Here is a 16,708-nt window from a genome sequence, read left to right on the forward strand (position 1 = left end):
GTAGCTATCCTTAAAAAAATATTCCATACTTTATCCATTTGTTGTCCCTACACGTTTTCTACAGAATAAGCAGTCTTGCGCTACCAATCTGGGAGTGTGCCACCGGGCAATAAGAATGAATTTTAAATTATTTTGGAATCTATACATTGCAGAGCTGCTTGAGTCATATATAATCTGCCCTGCTACTTACCCTCTGCAAACGTTCGAAAATCAGTCAAGTGGAACTCGTATATGGCATGTACGAGGCCAAGATCGTAACTTAAATTTACAAAATATTTAACTGCATAACTCCATCACGCTGAGAACGTCAGGGCTCCTGGAACGTCTAATCCAGACCGAGGCGAGAGAACAAGTACGACTTGTGTCATCATCATCGCGTGAGTATTCCGCGTTTCGAAACGTACTACACAGTGGCGGATCCACACCCTCAGATAAGGGGGGGAGGGGGGGGGGGGGGGGGTGAGGACAGTCATCCAGGCCCTGAGACAACAAGGGGGAGGGGGCTGACCCCTCCCTTGGATCTGCCACTGCTACATGAAGAACTCCATCTCGTACAGAGGATCCCATGCTTGGAACTTGTTAGATTCCTCCGTGGCTGACACAAGAGCCTACGCTAAAATGGCTATAAACTCTCAAGCCCTCAAAAATCTCAATTTCTCAGCTGAATCACCCCTAAGTGTGTCCAATGACAGTGATTTCGTCTTTTACTGACTAATTATCAATTCAATACTTCTGATATAGTTATATTTTTTGTGTTTGGTCATGATCTTTATTCTCGTCACCAATGTGTAAAACATTGGCATTCCAAGGAGAAATTTGTTGCTTATCACTCTCAGGGCTTAATGGGTTAAAAATATAGTGATATAATCTCCCATTTGTTAGCTGTTCTTCCACTGAGTAGCCGTCGCAAGAGCTCGCCTGACAACAACTTGATAATCTGTTTTTACAAAATTTGCCGTCCCGTCCCCTAGCAGGTAGACTTGTAAATTGTAAAAAAAAAATTGAAAAATTGTAATTTGTTTACCCACGGATCACTAAGGAGTTCATAAGAACTCGTTGAAACGTGTCCGTGCGTTCAAGGTCGAATTGGAATTTGAAAGTGTTGGTTTTTAAGGAGAGGGGAAAACCGGAGTACCCGGAGAAAAACCTCTCGGAGCAAGGGAGAGAACCAACAACAAACTCAACCCACATATGGCGTCACAGACTGCGAGCTGTCTCTTATTTTTCTTTTGAATCAGAGTAATTTTACTTTTTCACTCGCCGCGCGTGGCCCTGAGATTGGCCCTGAGGAAAGAAGGACCACCGCTCGCGGTCTACCTGCCTGGTGCAATTAGATATATTGATCGTGCACGTAAACTGCGAGCGCAGTGTGAGGTACTCGACAAACCTGGGATCACAGTTGACAGGCAGCGCGCAGACACCTTATAGGCTTTAAAGACAGATTCCCCGAGAATCCGTGTCCCCTTGCCTCGAGCTTGGCGCTTTTATCTTGTCAACGCCAAATAACCCCTGTCAGACGAGCTACAATCTGGTGAGGAATTCTCTTCTCTTGTATGCCTTCTTCCTTAGTTTCATGGACACAAAAAAACAGGGACTTGTTTAAAATTTTACATGGGTCGTCGAAGATTGGTTTTGCTACTTGCCGGCTGACAGGGCATTTGTACTGATTTCTTGGAATCGGTTGGAAAAGGAAGTAAAGAAAGACATTTTTTTAAATCAATGTTTTCACCTTATTTTAATCGTTATTGCTTATATCCCGTATTAATTTACAGCCAACTTTTCTGGCGCCTTAGTGCTGGCAGACCAGATAATCGCGGTTTGTTTTAAGACTAGTTAAAAGTATCTAGTGATTTAACCATTAGTTTTTGGTTTCCTCAGCTCATCGGAATGGCAGCAATGCCACAGTGACATGTATCTTCCCGTCACTTGGTGCACACAGCGCATGTCATCTCTCGCCCGTTGACATAAGGAAGACATGGGAGTGAGCCACAAACACCTTCCACAGGGTACAGCAAAGCACCATTCTTGTTGGCATGGCTACCACGAACAAACTCTGAATCCCCGTCAACGCAGATGAAATCGGTTGAATGCTTGTGGTTATAATATGAAGTCATCAGGTACCCATGATACTCCTCGGTCCATCCAGACGGACAGTCATTCCTGGCAGGCATCATCAGCATCGAGCCACGTGACTTGACGAAGCAGACAACGCATGGTGCTTCATGATCGTGAAGATTTCTCTCAAAAGGGTTTCCGTTGCGATCATTTACTTCATATTCAGTGCCGTACATGTATCCGGAGTCCTGATGGCCATTTGTGTACTTGTCATACTTTGGATTGTGTGGAAGGCAAAGGTAGTTCGCTCCACCACCAGGGTGAGTGTAATGCTCTCCACCCATTATACCTGATAGAAGGCAAAAAAATTTATCAACAATTATTCTTTGAAATTCTGTCAACTCGCCAAGTTAATTAAAATCTTTCCCGTTCTGCTCTTGGCAAGTGCATGAAAGGGCGGCTACCGGTTGAGGGAGGAAAGGCGTCTTTCCTCTGTCCTGGTTATTTGAAATGAAGAATTTTCGCGAACATTTGCTTTCATTTTCTTTTGTCATAAATTAACTTTGATTTCTAGGCAACTGAATTCCTCTTGTAATAAGGAAATGCTGAGTTAACAAAATGGCATCTTCTACTCGAGTAAACTGTTGTTCAAACGAAAAACATTCTGCTATAAAAGTAAGTCGGAAAACGCAGTTAAAATAGTTTGAAATCTTTTCTTACCTTCAAAAACATCAACCATAGGATTCTGTTGACTAGTTCTTACTCAAAAAATTGGCAAAACATCTAGCTCACTTAATATCGCTAAGAGGTGAATATTAAGATAGCGAACTAATCAGATTACTTTTAAAAAACACCAAGACCACAAACCACAAATGGCTGTAACATTTTGAGGCAAAAAATTAATACAATACTCTAGAATTACAATGTCCTTACTTTTTTGCCATTTCCTTGTCTATTTATATTGATCACTAAAACATAGAAAAGCCTACTTGTACAAATTTATGAAACTAAATTTCAGCAAGCGGCAATCATTTATGCTTCGTGGGTGATAATTCACTGTTCAGGGGTCTGATCGATGTGGCTCGATACATTTTGATGTGACCTCGACGTAACCAATGCCGTGAGAGCGCGCATTGTTAGGAAACTGAAACAAGGGGCGTTATCTCATACCCAGATTTCACTCTGTCTTATGCATGAACAGGCACGAACCAATTACACTCAACAGTTAATATGCAGGAAAGATGCAACAAAGAGATAACTTAAAGAGATGCCCGGGTTATTAACCAGTAGATGTAACAAGCTTGGAGAAATTTCATAGTTGTCACTTTTAAATAATGATGAGTAAGTGTATGTGGCATAAAAATCTTCAGGTTATCACTCTTTCTGTCTTTAGGACCATACGAGTAATAGTAACTATCATACTAAGCTCCTTTTCTCTTACCTTTATAAACTATCTGCGCACCACTAGGACATGTGGTCCTTCCCCAGCGAACGTACTTCACTCCTGATGTCCCAACTCCATCCTGTCCTTTTTCTCCTTTGGCACCCTGTGGTCCCTGCGCTCCAGTCTTCCCAACTGCTCCCTGGTCTCCTTTTTGACCAGGGGGGCCTGGGAATGGCTTGTTGGTACCTGGTTTTCCTTGTTCCCCTGCAGAGTATAAAATGAGTCAAAGCGCTCGATGCCAGCTTTTTTACTTATTTTAGTGCTTAAAAGGTGGAATCCATAAAAGTGCTTTTTTTTTCTTATGGACTTCTTACAATCCACATTTGCTTTCATGCGTGTAGCGGTTGAAAATTGGGCGGCTTGCAATTGATACACTCCATGATCATAAACAAGAACCGCAAAAGAAATACTTTGTCAGAAAATAACTGTGATGCTAATTTACTATCGATAACCGCACTTCTTCTTTACTGCCGGCTAACTTCTAATTGCTGGAACATAAAAACTGAAATTAAAAAACCAGTTTCATTTGCTTTCTCCACTGCGTTCACAGTTGGCGTTATACAATTTTCATTTTCCCCCGATATCCTCCATCTTTGTCGTTTACCCTTTTTACCTTTTGATCCTTTTGGTCCAGCTGGCCCTTGTTTCCCTGGAGGGCCGGGTGGTCCAACTCGACCCTTTCCAGGGTTTTGCATATGCTGACCTGAAAAAGAAACACAGCGGTGATATCACCCATAAATCACAGCACATTTACCAGCCAAATGGACCTGACATCATTTTGTCTATATTGATGAAATCCGCTAGTTGCCTTAGGTAACTTTCGATTGGATTTAATATCATATTTTACCAAGAAGATAGCTCAAAAGTGACCCGTAGGATTCCCCTGCTGGTCGAGGAGATAATCGCAGTAAGCCATCAAGTCTGAAAAAAAGATCAACCATAGAAAAGAAAAAATCAAGAAAGAAAATCTCAATCTCTCTGTCACTTAAGCCATGTTCACACATTTCATTTCCGCTCACTGTAACGGAGCGAGGCTGCGCTGCGCCGAACTTTAAAATGGAGCGTAACATATCAGATAGATCATGTGCCACCTCGTGCTACACTTTGTGCAGTGAATCTTTGCGGGAGTAAAAATGTAGGAGCGAGGACTGGAATCTACTGAGACGGAAGTAAATATTTAGGGGGTGAGAAGTGAAGACTGGGATTTAGTCCACCTAACCCTCTCGGCCAACCGCTTCGATGCGTGTGTAAACGTTCCAGTTCTGTGCCGTTACTGTTGATACTTTATAAACCCAACAGCTTTTCGTGTCGACACGACAAGCTTTCCAGTATAGATCAGTATAGTGTGAAAATAGCCTTAAATCCCAAGTAAAGTTCAACTACCAGTTGAGGCTTAATTAGGCTTAATTTTAACTGTTAGAAATCTGTTAACAGGGGCACTCAGCGACGGTTTCCTCCTAAATGTATTGAAAGCACTTTTTAGGCTATCCAGAGAGCTTTTAAATCTCTAGGAATGTGTTTTAAGCGGCGATAAAGTTTGTATCTGTTCGGTCATTCTAGGGCCACTTGAGAGTTTCCGAAATTACATGGGCTCAGTTGTGTATTACTTTCCCGAAAATTGTGGATGCAGTTAAACGTATTACAAAAGTGATAATTTTTCTGATTCCTCTAAGGCTCTCCATCTCATTTTTGAATCCAAAAATCTTAGGTTTCTTTTTTTTTTCTACGAAAAATAGCCTAACCTGGGGAGTGAAATGTGAAAAGTTAAACCTTAGAAACTCGTAGGGAATTTATAAGATAAGCTTCGAAAATTGTACATGAGTGGAATGGTTATCTAGAAATTTTTAGCCCTCCTCGAGAAATAGAAAATTCGAGGCAATATATGCTTCTCCGAACAGATATTTTACAGAAAACAGCCGTTGGGTGCCCTTGTGTTAAACGGTGTTTTCTTTTACTGATTGCTTTTTACAGCTGTTTATTAAGCTTCTTTTGCTCTAGTAAATAATTGCGTCGATGATTTGAATTAAGTCTGTAATCAAGTCAGTTTATAGCTAAAAGATAAAAGATAATCAACAATAACTCTGGTCACTACACTGAACTATGTTAACAGGGGCACCAGCCCAACGACAATTTTCGGAAAATATCTGTTCGGAAGACGATTTGAGATCTAGAATTTTCGGAACATTTGTTGTAAAACTTTTTGCTTGCCTGCCCCTCCTAGGATTTTCGAACATCTAAATAATGGTGTAATTGCCTATTTTAAACGGATTTTTACCCTAAAAAGGTCACCTAGAATTTTCGGGGAGCCTTTTTTCTGGCTGAAACTTTCGAAACGGTAAGTTTTGATTCCTATAATTTTCGGATCACTAGACTTTCAGCTAGGAAATCAGAACAGATGAAAAATTTTTAGGGGATGAAAATATGCCCATATCTACCGTTTAAATACTAAAATACGTTTAACAATGCTATGTTTAAGTGGTTCGAACTATATTCTCGCTGGGTGCCCCTGTGTTAAGCGGATTTTGGATGAAACTCAGTTCCCACACAAGTCTTCCACTGCACATCCATCAGTGCCGTCTATAATACGTGTCCGGCCTGGATAACAGGGGCTTTCTGGGTATTTCCCCTATTCTATCAAGTTGGAAATAGGTGAAGTAACATACTTCGCTAGACAAGAAATCGAACGGGTTTCCTATGCAATCCTTAGGGGTAACAATTTCAGAAGTACTTGTTAGTTTTTAAAAAAAGCAATTAGTAATGATGCATTTAATTTTATTTCTCAAACCTTTTCTCCAACTCTTGAAATCGTCTGATCATCAAATGTACGCTCTTGTTGTGGCTTAAAAAGAGAAGTGATGTTAGTAAATTCACCATTTTCTCAGCAGTTTGAATTTAGAATAGTGACACGTAACCAACATTTAACATTGCCCATGTGATAGAAAAACGACATTCATAGCGAATCGCCGAGTTAAGATTATACCTTTCTTCAAGATCTTTCAGCCGGTTTGCAAATTCCGACAGGTTGGGGGTCGCGTTATTTTTCACCGTTCTTCGATCACGGTACAACTGCGATTGTTTTCCACCAACTTCAGTGCCTTCAGGTACGCGATCTTCTCGCGGTTTTCGCGCCAGTTTTTCTTCAAGTGCAAAAATGTCAACCAGAATAGCACAGAACATCAAAGACACAGCCACGGAACGTAGGCTGGTACGCGGGGTAACCGCTGATGACAATTTCATTTTAAAGGAACTTTCAGTCTTTTAAACAGAAAACAACCTTTTGTCTATTCTCCTCAAAATGTTGCTACGTGAAAACAATTTCGAGGCTTGGATGGTACAAAAATGCGGACGAGAAATTTTTCGCGCTTATGACGTATCATCCAAGGTCATCGGAAGGCGGATGTGAGCTTGCAACGGACTAAAATATGCAAGGACAATAAGTAAACAATCTTCTAAATTATCCGTATAGTCATATTAAGTATGGAGACGTCATATACGGACAAATTGTTTCAGAACAAGATTAATCGTTTTTGCTACACAAGAAGCCCAGCCCAGTTTGACGCGGTGCATGGCGTTTAAAAGCGGAAGTTGAGGAAAGTATTGCAATCCGTACTGAGTAAATCTTTATTCCTGCCGGCCACTGTGCAAGGTAAAATCTCTTAAATTTGCATGTTAAGCTTATTTATTTAAGTCTACACAAAATTTTTGATAGTGAGGTTTCAAGCTCTGCATTCGGGCGAGCCAAGCGATCTGCGCGAGAACGCATGTGCGTATAACTTTTTCAGCAGGAGGGAGAAAGTTTAATAACATTTTTTTCTTTTGTGGCTCTATATCCTGTTTATCTGCCGTAAATTTCAAGTTGAGTATCACAAAAATATATGACAAACGACAGCGACTTTCTCGACCTTGCTAAAATGCGACAGCGATATTTTTTCCCAAACTACCAGGCTACAGGCAGCCTGAGGAATGATAAACAAAGGGACAGCATACCCCGTTGGAAGGCCTCTTTAATGATTTGCTCTAAATAGAGAGCTAATGCTCGCGGGCTAAATTTAAAATTAACACAGTCATTAACATCATTTCGGCTAGGTGGCAAACAAAGAAAATCATTCAATTAACACAGCTTTGAAAGAGTATTAATGAAAGTTCTTTTATTTGTAAAGATCTAAAATTTACTCCTTTTTTGTCGTATTGAGATAAACGAACACGCTTTGTGAAAGTCTAAACATACAAAATTTGTCAAACTAAATTTTGAAAAATTCGGTGGCATTTGTAGATGACACATTTTTGGTGCGGCTGTCGTAGGTGGAATCCTTTGTAGGGTTGAAGCAGGATTTCCTTTGTATTTGCTGAATTAAAGCCGGAAGCTGAATCAAACTACAGAAACTCGGTTGAATACTGAGAGCGGAATTTACCTTCAAGAACATGGCCACGTTTCATGCTCAAAGGCAGGAGGGAATTGATCAACATCGGCTCTGTTCTTTCGTATAAATCATATTAGTCTAAGTATATTTTTGATTTATCGTTTTCTGTTGCTCCGGGGGACAATCCAATTTTAGTTTGCAGCAACATTTTTAATTTACATGTGTGACCCTTCTGGGCCACCGTAGAATCCTAGGAATGATCTGCTTCTGTTACCATAATCCATTTGCTACAACTCACCGGTAACTACGTCTATATGCACACTACTTAGCTATCCAGGCGGTTTAGAGTGTCTGCGACGCAAGCTAGCCTAGTTGGGACGGCGAGTTAGTTTGCGTAATAGGGGAGGCGAGATTGCTAGAAGGGTTTGTTTTTCTTTGATGAAAACAACCCTCTGAATAGTGAATAGAGGTAGAAACACACTTTGTCTCATTGGTGAAATTAACATTTAAAGACTAGTAAATAATCGGATAATATTAGGGAAATACGCTCAGTTCCAGTGCGACTCTTGCATGGGAAAAAGAACAACAGAGAAACAGTTAAATATGGTCACCAAAGTCCATTTATCCCACATGGTTAGCACGGGCTACACAATGGAAAATTAGGCTCCTCTATACTCTCGTGGACCGCAATAAAAGACTAAAAATAAATAGAAAACGTTAACTTGTTAAACTGAGTACGGTATTTTGATAGTGAAAACAAAAGGATGCTCTCCCTTTAGGCCCTAATACAAACGCTCATTCTCAGCAGTGTTCTCTGCAAATAAAAGCTATCTCCCTCGGATAATTGTGAATAGCATTTGTTGAAAAATCAAGACATCAGTTTTATATGTCAGTTATTTTGCAGGACCTATTTGCTTAGTAAAGTAGTAGTAGTATATGGAGAAAAAAAAGCCTTAGAAAACCATCTATAAATGTTTGGTTATCAACACACATTTTTTTTTCGCATTTTAGACAGGCTAAAGTTAAAAAACCCAAGTAAGAAACTAGTTTCTAAGAACCTCTTAAGCATTGGCAGATACAACTGTACTGAGACCTCTCTGGTCTCTATACATATACAAAAACCTGTTCAGCCCATTGCAAACAGGTTCTTATTATCTAAAATCTATTTTTTTTTAAAAATGTGCACGTTTGGGGAAATGAGGTAAGTCAACATTTGGAATCCTTTTTGAAGACACAGGTATCACATGGTCAGCTATACTTCACAGGTTCTTAATGTAGTCATTTTTTTAGAAAATATTATTAATTGATTTTCAGATTATATTTGAGGAAGAGACTGAAAATGCAGCAGGCTGTTACTTGTAGGTTTTTACATAGCCGTACGGGCCGGGGGGGGGGGGGGGGGCCGAGGGGGGCTGCAGCCCCCCAAAGTTTGGGAACTCAGATTTTTTGGGCAGCACGAGAAAATTTGGGCAAAGCCAGTTTTAAAAGACGTCTCCATGTTTTTAGTATTATTTTGAAGAGATAAATATATTCTATTTTAACCTGAAGTCGGCGTAATAATCCAGTTACATTGACACGAGAGTGTCTGCCTAGCACGTGACGAGTTTCTGGTTGTAAGGGAAAGGTATCATATGCTGATTTTTTTTATTGTTGGGCACTGTACTGCAATGGGCTATCTCCACTCGTGAATTTATTAGAATAAACTTCCGCCTAACTTTCTAGAATCATCTCCGCTCGTAGAACAGTGTATGGCAGATAGCATCAGCAATGGGTCTTAAAAGTGAAGAAGTGGCTGACTAATTCTCAGTTTGAATTGCGAGAAGAATCTTGATTTTTTTAAAAAGTCTATCGAGCGGTTTAAAAGTTATTCAATAATTTGTTTAAGTAGACTGAAATGTTTACAAAACCGCTAACAAGAGCGCCATGATACATACTAATCAAATCCTTCTTTGTAGCAATTGGCCGGAGCTATCTCCATGATCTATCACCAACGTTTTTGAAAAGATTGAAACTACTATGAGGTGAAATTGCATGTCAAAAGTGCATCGTTTTCTACAGATAACGGTCAAACATCAAGATTTTCCTTTTTTTACCGTATTTCCAACGATAAAAACTTTATCCCAAAATATCTCGATAACGCTCTTACAGATTCCGTTTTAACGTCACGAACATCGAGGCGACTATTGGAGGGAAAAGCTCCTGTGATCGATTTTAGAAGAACAGTTCCCAATGGCTTCATTTCGTTGCTATACCAACTCCGATGTCATTGCAACCCTGATCACAACAAATTTTCATCTTTATCTAATACACCTGTGGTGGTAACTTTTCCAAATGTTTGTTTATGGCGACGTAGTTTATGCTCAAACTTGGCAGGTATTGACCCTGAAAAACTGTATGGAGCCATTTTCATATGCCAGTACGGTCTATCTTCTTGCATCGGCCCTCGTTTCTGTTCGACTGTTTTGTTAAAATTTGGGCAACTTGCAAAAATTTTTTGGGCAAATGGTTTACCGCCCCTCCCTGGCAAAAAACAGCCCGTACGCCTATGGGTTTTTACTGTAGCAAACATTCAGCTGATTAAGGCTTTGAAATCCACAAAATAGTAAAGATATCCCATACTAAAACTTCATACTGAAATATTGGGGCGGGGCGCGAAAAAAAATAGTTTTACAGCTTGCCTGGGCAAGCTGTAGCTAGCATGTTGAGGTAAGTAATAAAAACTTTTGACGCGCAGGATAAATAATTAATTACTTAATTGTTATGTCTTAGTTATTTCATTACCAGCATTTTTTTAACATTTGATTGTAATAAATTATAACAATTTCACTTCTCATCAGATCAGCTTGAAACACTTAGAAGGAGGGAAAATGATCAGTAACGTTTAGTTTATTGGCTCAGTTATGCTGTAATCAGAATGATATGTCTGACCACAGGTCAAGTGCGGTTCTATGATCAAAGGTGATTATAGCAGGGGCGGATCCAGGAATTTTTTATTAGGGGGGTCCAAACTTTGGTTCAGAAAGGACTGTTGAACTTTTTTGAGGCAAATTACTTCTCCCCCACACCCCCTCCTACCAGTCGCGGTTGCATGCATGTTATAATTCCTTGGCCCGTTACCGTGTACTTGAATCACTCGACGGAAAAATGGATTTCCCTCAAATTTGCTCACGTGCAAACTAAGAGTAAAATTTGCACAAAAGTGGTGAATGCCAAGTTTGCACACCCATTTGCACCCCTGTGTGAAGGGGTTTGCAGATTCGGCATTTGCCACCTTTGCGCAGATTTTACCCTTACTTCGCACACTTTTGCACATGAGCAAATTTAAAGCAAATTCATTTTTTCGTCCAGTGAATTCTACTCGTAAAGGATGCACCCTTGGAACATCCTCCTCTTCTGCTTGGTAACAAAGATTGTACAGATTTCATTAACATCATAGGAGGGTACCCGAAAACAATTTACATTTTTGAATATCCCTGGAATTAGTTTAGTGGCAAAATGCAATGCACGTTTTGTTAAAAAAAAATAGCTAGTTAAAAAGTGATATATGATCCTGTCAATGTCAATTATTAATGGGTGTACAATGTTTCATTTCAGTGGTAAATGTTTCAGGAAAATTTTGCGGATCTTAAGAATGGACAGAAGGAAGTGCAAGACTGGGCCCTGTAACAAAGATTGTCAATTAAAATTTTCTGGTCAACTTTACATTGATTTTGGCACTTATTAACTGGCCTGATGTATGGCCACTTTGTTGTATATATAATACTTATAATGATATTAGTAAAAAGTAATATTAATAAATTACTAATTATTATTATTATTATTATTATAATTAAAGAGTTTTCTCTGTCATCTACTAGTCCAGAAACAGAGATGATTAACTTAAGATATGCCTTGAAATAAAGTAAATAAAGTTAATGTTACATCACTATATCTCAAGTGTCTGATATAAAGGTTTACCTAAACCTTTATATAGAGAGAAAACCGTTCACATAAAAACCCATAAAACGGCCATAAATCTGCCTGTGGACCACACAGGAGAGACGTAACACACATTTTAAGTAAGGTAAGCTGTTTTTTATTGTTTTTCATTTCCGTAGGTTAGAGAAACAATAGGTTTTTTTCCCATACAAATCCTTACATTTTGAATGTTACGCAACAATGCCGATGCTCACCGATGCTCATATCTCGAGCTTGGGCTACCTGTGCTACCACACCAAATTATGAAGAGACATTTGATGCACTGAATCAAAGACCATATCATTTTCAAACTGTCAAATTAATGTTCCTTGTGAAGCAATTAAGAGGGTGAAGGCCTTCCGGAGAGAGCCTTACAACGTTGTTGAAATTTACCTTGTGTGTTGATGAATGTCAGCAAGAATAGAACACTAAGCTAATGAGCTAATTTCAATCAATTTGGTTGGTGTCAGTGCCATTGCTTAACAAGAAAACCATGACAAAATAAACTTAACCGGTTGCTTTTGCAACTGTTTGAGAGACAATCAACACTAGGACGGAAATTAAGTTTTGTTTTTCTTGTATGTCAAAAGGTGCAAATGCAATAAGCTCAAGGAAGAAAGTTTGTACACAGGCAAACCAACCAAACTGTTTGAGGCATTGTGATGTCACACATGGCATGTGATCTCATACATATACTTTAGTTTGTATACAGCTGCTCTCTCACCTTGTGTTTGTGTTGCGTGTTTTACAGTCTGTTTGATTCTAGGACCATTTGCAAGACTTTTTATCAGGCCCCGGTTGTTCAAACGTTGGATAGCGCTATCCACCGGATAAATCACTATCCAGCAGATAAGTATTACAGAAATCAATTACGCTATCCGCTGGATAGTGATTTATCCGGTGGATAGCGCTATCCGACGTTTGAACAACCGGGGCCAGGTTGTTAATAAAGGCCAAGCAAAAAAAGAAATGTTTCTTGTCCGGATTTCTTTAACAAAGAGAGCAGTGGGCACTTTTTAACTTTATTATTACCAATTCTCGGTATTCTTTCTTTACAAATTTTAACCCTCTCCCAGGGATAACTTAGAGTTTGTCGCCGTCAAGATATTGATTTTAGGGTAACAGTGTTGAAAGTAATGACTTTTGTTCAGTCCAACTTTTCCAATAACAAATAATAGAAAAGGGAGGCAGCCCCCCCAAAATAAAGCAGGAGGGGACGAGAAACTTTTTTTTACTTGGCCTATTATAAACTCAAAATCTACATATTGTAAAACTTAATAATGGCTCTAGAGGTGAACTGAAAGTAAAACACACAACACAAACAGAAGGTGAGTCATTTTCTATCTATTTCTTTCTTGCTTGCTTGCTTTTTATTTTATTTTTTTCAAAAAATGGCATTTAAAATGTATTTTGTTTATTTTCATGCAATCTTGAACTGTATAAAATTCAAATTAAAAAGTCCAGCGAACTCCTATAGAGTCCGGGATCTCAAGAATGAAGCGTAAAAAACCTGCACATACCCGCCGAAAAATTGAAGAATAGGAAATCCTTTACTCATAAATACATTAAAAATGAGTCAATCTGATCTTTTGTAGCGTATATATGCATTACGTTCATTACTTTAGGTGAAAAAAAGACTTTAGAGCTCGTTAGTGGTCCGCCATCTTGTTTGTTATGATCGTGTACATCCGGTCAAGATGCATCATGGGATTAGTCGTTGAGTTCAGTCCTCCTCGACGTGCGGTTCTTACATCGCACAAAACTCTATAAATGGGGCAAAAAAAAAAAATGCGCATGTCAGAACTCTTGCTCTCAAGGTGTGAAGTTCCGCGTGCAGAGTCTCATCAATTGAGTCCGTCTTGACTGAGAGGGCTTCGAATGCATCTTTGGCGAGATTAACGTACTGATCAAACATGTTTTCAGTCCAGCTCTGTACTGGTAGAATGACAAAGTAAATTTCTGAGGCGTCTCAGCTGGTCGATACAGAGCGCGAATGTTTCATAGGGGTCTCCGTTTGCGCTGATGACAGAGCAATGAAACTGTCCATGAGGGACTCCACGCGGCTTCACATACAGCTCATCGAGTGTTTTAAGGTTACCCGTACCGTCTGGTGAACGGAAGGACTTTGCAAAGAGTGTGGCTTGAAACAGCGCTGTACAATCCCACTCTTCATATGACTTTTGTGTAGGAATACCCTTGTTGCCGAATTCATTTCTGTGTAATAATTTTCTCACAGCATCGGAGTCGTCCCACTGATTCCGTCTAAATTTTTTGTCCCACATCACCTTAAAAGTTTGACGTAAGGCTTTGGGAAATTCGTCCACGACAATGATGCTAAACTTTAAGTAGTTCAACCGCTCCTTTGACTCAAGTCGAACCATGTCTTCGATTTGTCAGATTTGTGAACTTGAACACCTTGGCCTCAGTTAAATCTAAAAATGGATTGAAAAAACATTTGTAAGACTCATTGTTCTTCTCACTTTGACTTCCGTCGTACCAATTAAGAACACAGTAACACTAAACAAATACAAAAATGGCGTCTTCAAACATTCGAAGACCTACAACGTAGGTATAGATTTTTAAGTTTGTAAAGAAACGAACGAAATAAATCATACCAAGTCACTTTGCGAGGCGGTTGATTGATACTGACGGCCAAATTTTGATATAGTGGCTAAATTCTCGTGGACTTGATCCCCAAAACGAGAGTTTAAGACTTGCTGATAAAGAAATGGCGGATCTTGTTTACTGTGGGTAATGTCGACCGAGGTATCGGTCGATATAGCGGTCGATATAGCGGTCGACATAGCGGTCGACAGTCGGTCGATACTCGGTCGACAGTCGGTCGATACTCGGTCGACAATCGGTCGATAGTCGGTCGACAGTCCGTCGATAGTCGGTCGACAGTCGGTCGATATAGTGGTCGATAGTCGGTCGACAGTCTGTCGATAGTCGGTCGATAGTGAGAAAGACTATCGGCCGAGTATCGGTCGATATTTCGACGACGCACCTCGACTTACTATCGGTCATATGTCGGTGATATATCGGTCAACTGTCGGTGGTATATCAGTCAACTGTCGGTGGTGTATTGGTCAACTGTCGGTGGTATATCGGTCAACTGTCGTTCGAATATCAGTCATGTGTTAATTTATCAGGTGAGTCTAATGGCTCTTTTTTCTAAGCAAAGACGTCATTAATTACTGTTATCATGCGATGGGGGAACATGTGGCAGTGCGAGGCGCGATTACTCTATGAAGCGAACCGAAGAGCACTGGGAACTAAGGACATGGTAACCGTTTTTTTTTCCAGTTTGTATCATCACCGATCGTCCTATTTTTAGCTGTTAAACACAACTTGTCTCAGCCTAAGTTGAATCTGCTGCTCCTGTGGTCCCGCAGTCGAAGAATACTTAAAGAACGACGAGTGAAACGAGTGCTCCCGCAGTCCCGAAGTGGAAGAATAATGAATAGGAAAAGGCAGTTCATGACATGCTTTAAATACACATCTTTTATTATCGGGCTTGGACCTGCTTCATCACGCCGAGTTCTCGTTTGTGCAGAGACCACAAATTAAACTTATATATTTCTGCATTGAAGACGGGAACAGTCCTTTGTTTAACGATCAGTTATTGATAAAACGCGCTGATAATGCGCCGAGGAAGGTGACAAAATATCCAGCAGACTGAACACATTCATTTATTGTGGGAATGATTTCAACTTACAGCAAGGAAAATACAAAAAATGACAAAAACAAGGGAAAAAGGAAAAGCGAAAAAAAAAAGCAGAAAAGTCTAAAGTGATTGGGTAAGACTTTTTGGCATGCCCGTACCAAAAAATGTCACAAAACGGGATGCTATTGCAAAGAAAGGCACGCTTTCATGTTTAATTTTGAGTAGTTTGGACTAAAAACTGACCAAAAATGTCCATAAATGCGAATTTTTTAAGAATCTCCACGTGTAAATGGGGGCAATCGGTTCATATTCCAGTAATCTTGTTCCAATTTCTTCTCCAGGGCTATTGATAACGGACTAAAAACCATACAGACCGACAAAAAGCTCGACCGATATATCGATCGACTATCGGCCGACTCTCGACCGATATATCGAACGGCTATCTTCTGACTATCGACCAAGTGTCGACCGACCATCGACCGAGTGTCGACCAATTACTTCGCCCCATGTAAGGTAATCCAAGAGAGTCTTGGATTCCGGATTCCACGCTGTGGATTCCGGATTCCATGCCTGTGGATTCCGGATTCCACATCCATGGATTCCGGATTCCATAAGTGGCTGGATTCCAGATTTCAAAATTCTATTTTCTGGTTTTCAACGTTTCCTTTGTACTTTGTTTTCACCAAAAAAGCTTGTTCTTTTTTTACCCGAAGTGTACATTGTCTTCTATAAAATGTAAGTATAAAATATAATTCTTGGCCTTACCCGAGAGGATTATGAATATAGGAGCGGTTTCTGAAGTCCACTGAGTCCACATCGTTGAAGAAATACTAACGAGGAAGGGCTATTCTTATTTTAATAATAACAACGGCGTCAACAATAACAAAAGAGGTACACATTGCCAAAATCAGTGCTTTTCAGGTTCAAACATAATTCGTCTCCGAATTGTTTAATTGCCACACAGAAATGTAAAACTTCAGTTACAGCTTACCAACAAATAGCGTGAAGATAGTCCAATTACTATACTACAAGCTACGCAGGCAACGGAAACGTTTATCTTAGAATAAACCGTGTCGTTCTCCGTCCTGATAAACTAACTCCCGGCAGTCTTATCGGGAGGGATACTTCTCCCTCATCCTCTACAGTTGGTGGTGCAGTTTCATTCTCATTGTCATCATCGTCACCGTAGTCTCCATTAGCAATTCGACAGAGCCTGTTATCCTC

At 39.9% G+C, this 16,708-nt stretch overlaps 1 protein-coding gene across 2 annotated transcripts; it reads right to left on the reverse strand.

Annotated features, from left to right (window-relative positions):
* Positions 1-1,859: 1,859 nt before the first annotated feature.
* Positions 1,860-13,528, reverse strand: LOC140943632 (uncharacterized). 2 transcript variants are annotated; one of them, XM_073392752.1, is made up of 6 exons: positions 13,328-13,528; positions 6,285-6,338; positions 4,347-4,420; positions 4,113-4,202; positions 3,497-3,703; positions 1,860-2,404 (listed from the first exon to the last, which is right to left on the reverse strand). In XM_073392752.1, the coding sequence occupies exons 1-6, from the start codon at positions 13,333-13,335 to the stop codon at positions 1,923-1,925; spliced, it is 915 nt and encodes a 304-aa protein (XP_073248853.1). In that variant the 5' UTR covers positions 13,336-13,528; the 3' UTR covers positions 1,860-1,922. The 2 variants fall into 2 exon arrangements, with proteins under 2 accessions (XP_073248853.1, XP_073248852.1); XM_073392751.1 differs by lacking the exon at positions 13,328-13,528 and adding an exon at positions 6,480-6,745.
* Between the last annotated feature and the right edge of the window lie 3,180 nt (positions 13,529-16,708).

This window comes from Porites lutea, chromosome 7 (genome assembly GCF_958299795.1).
Source record: "Porites lutea chromosome 7, jaPorLute2.1, whole genome shotgun sequence".
NCBI lineage: Eukaryota > Metazoa > Cnidaria > Anthozoa > Scleractinia > Poritidae > Porites > Porites lutea.

Excerpts from the sequence above, each read along its gene's own strand:
- LOC140943632 (XM_073392751.1), bottom strand. The coding sequence starts at position 6,736 with ATGAAATTGTCATCAGCGGTTACCCCGCGTACCAGCCTACGTTCCGTG. Across the intron at positions 4,203-4,346 it reads ACTTTTGAGCTATCTTCTTG|GTCAGCATATGCAAAACCCT; the intron begins GTAAAATATGAT and ends TTTCTTTTTCAG. Across the intron at positions 3,704-4,112 it reads TGGACCAAAAGGATCAAAAG|GGGAACAAGGAAAACCAGGT; the intron begins GTAAAAAGGGTA and ends TATACTCTGCAG.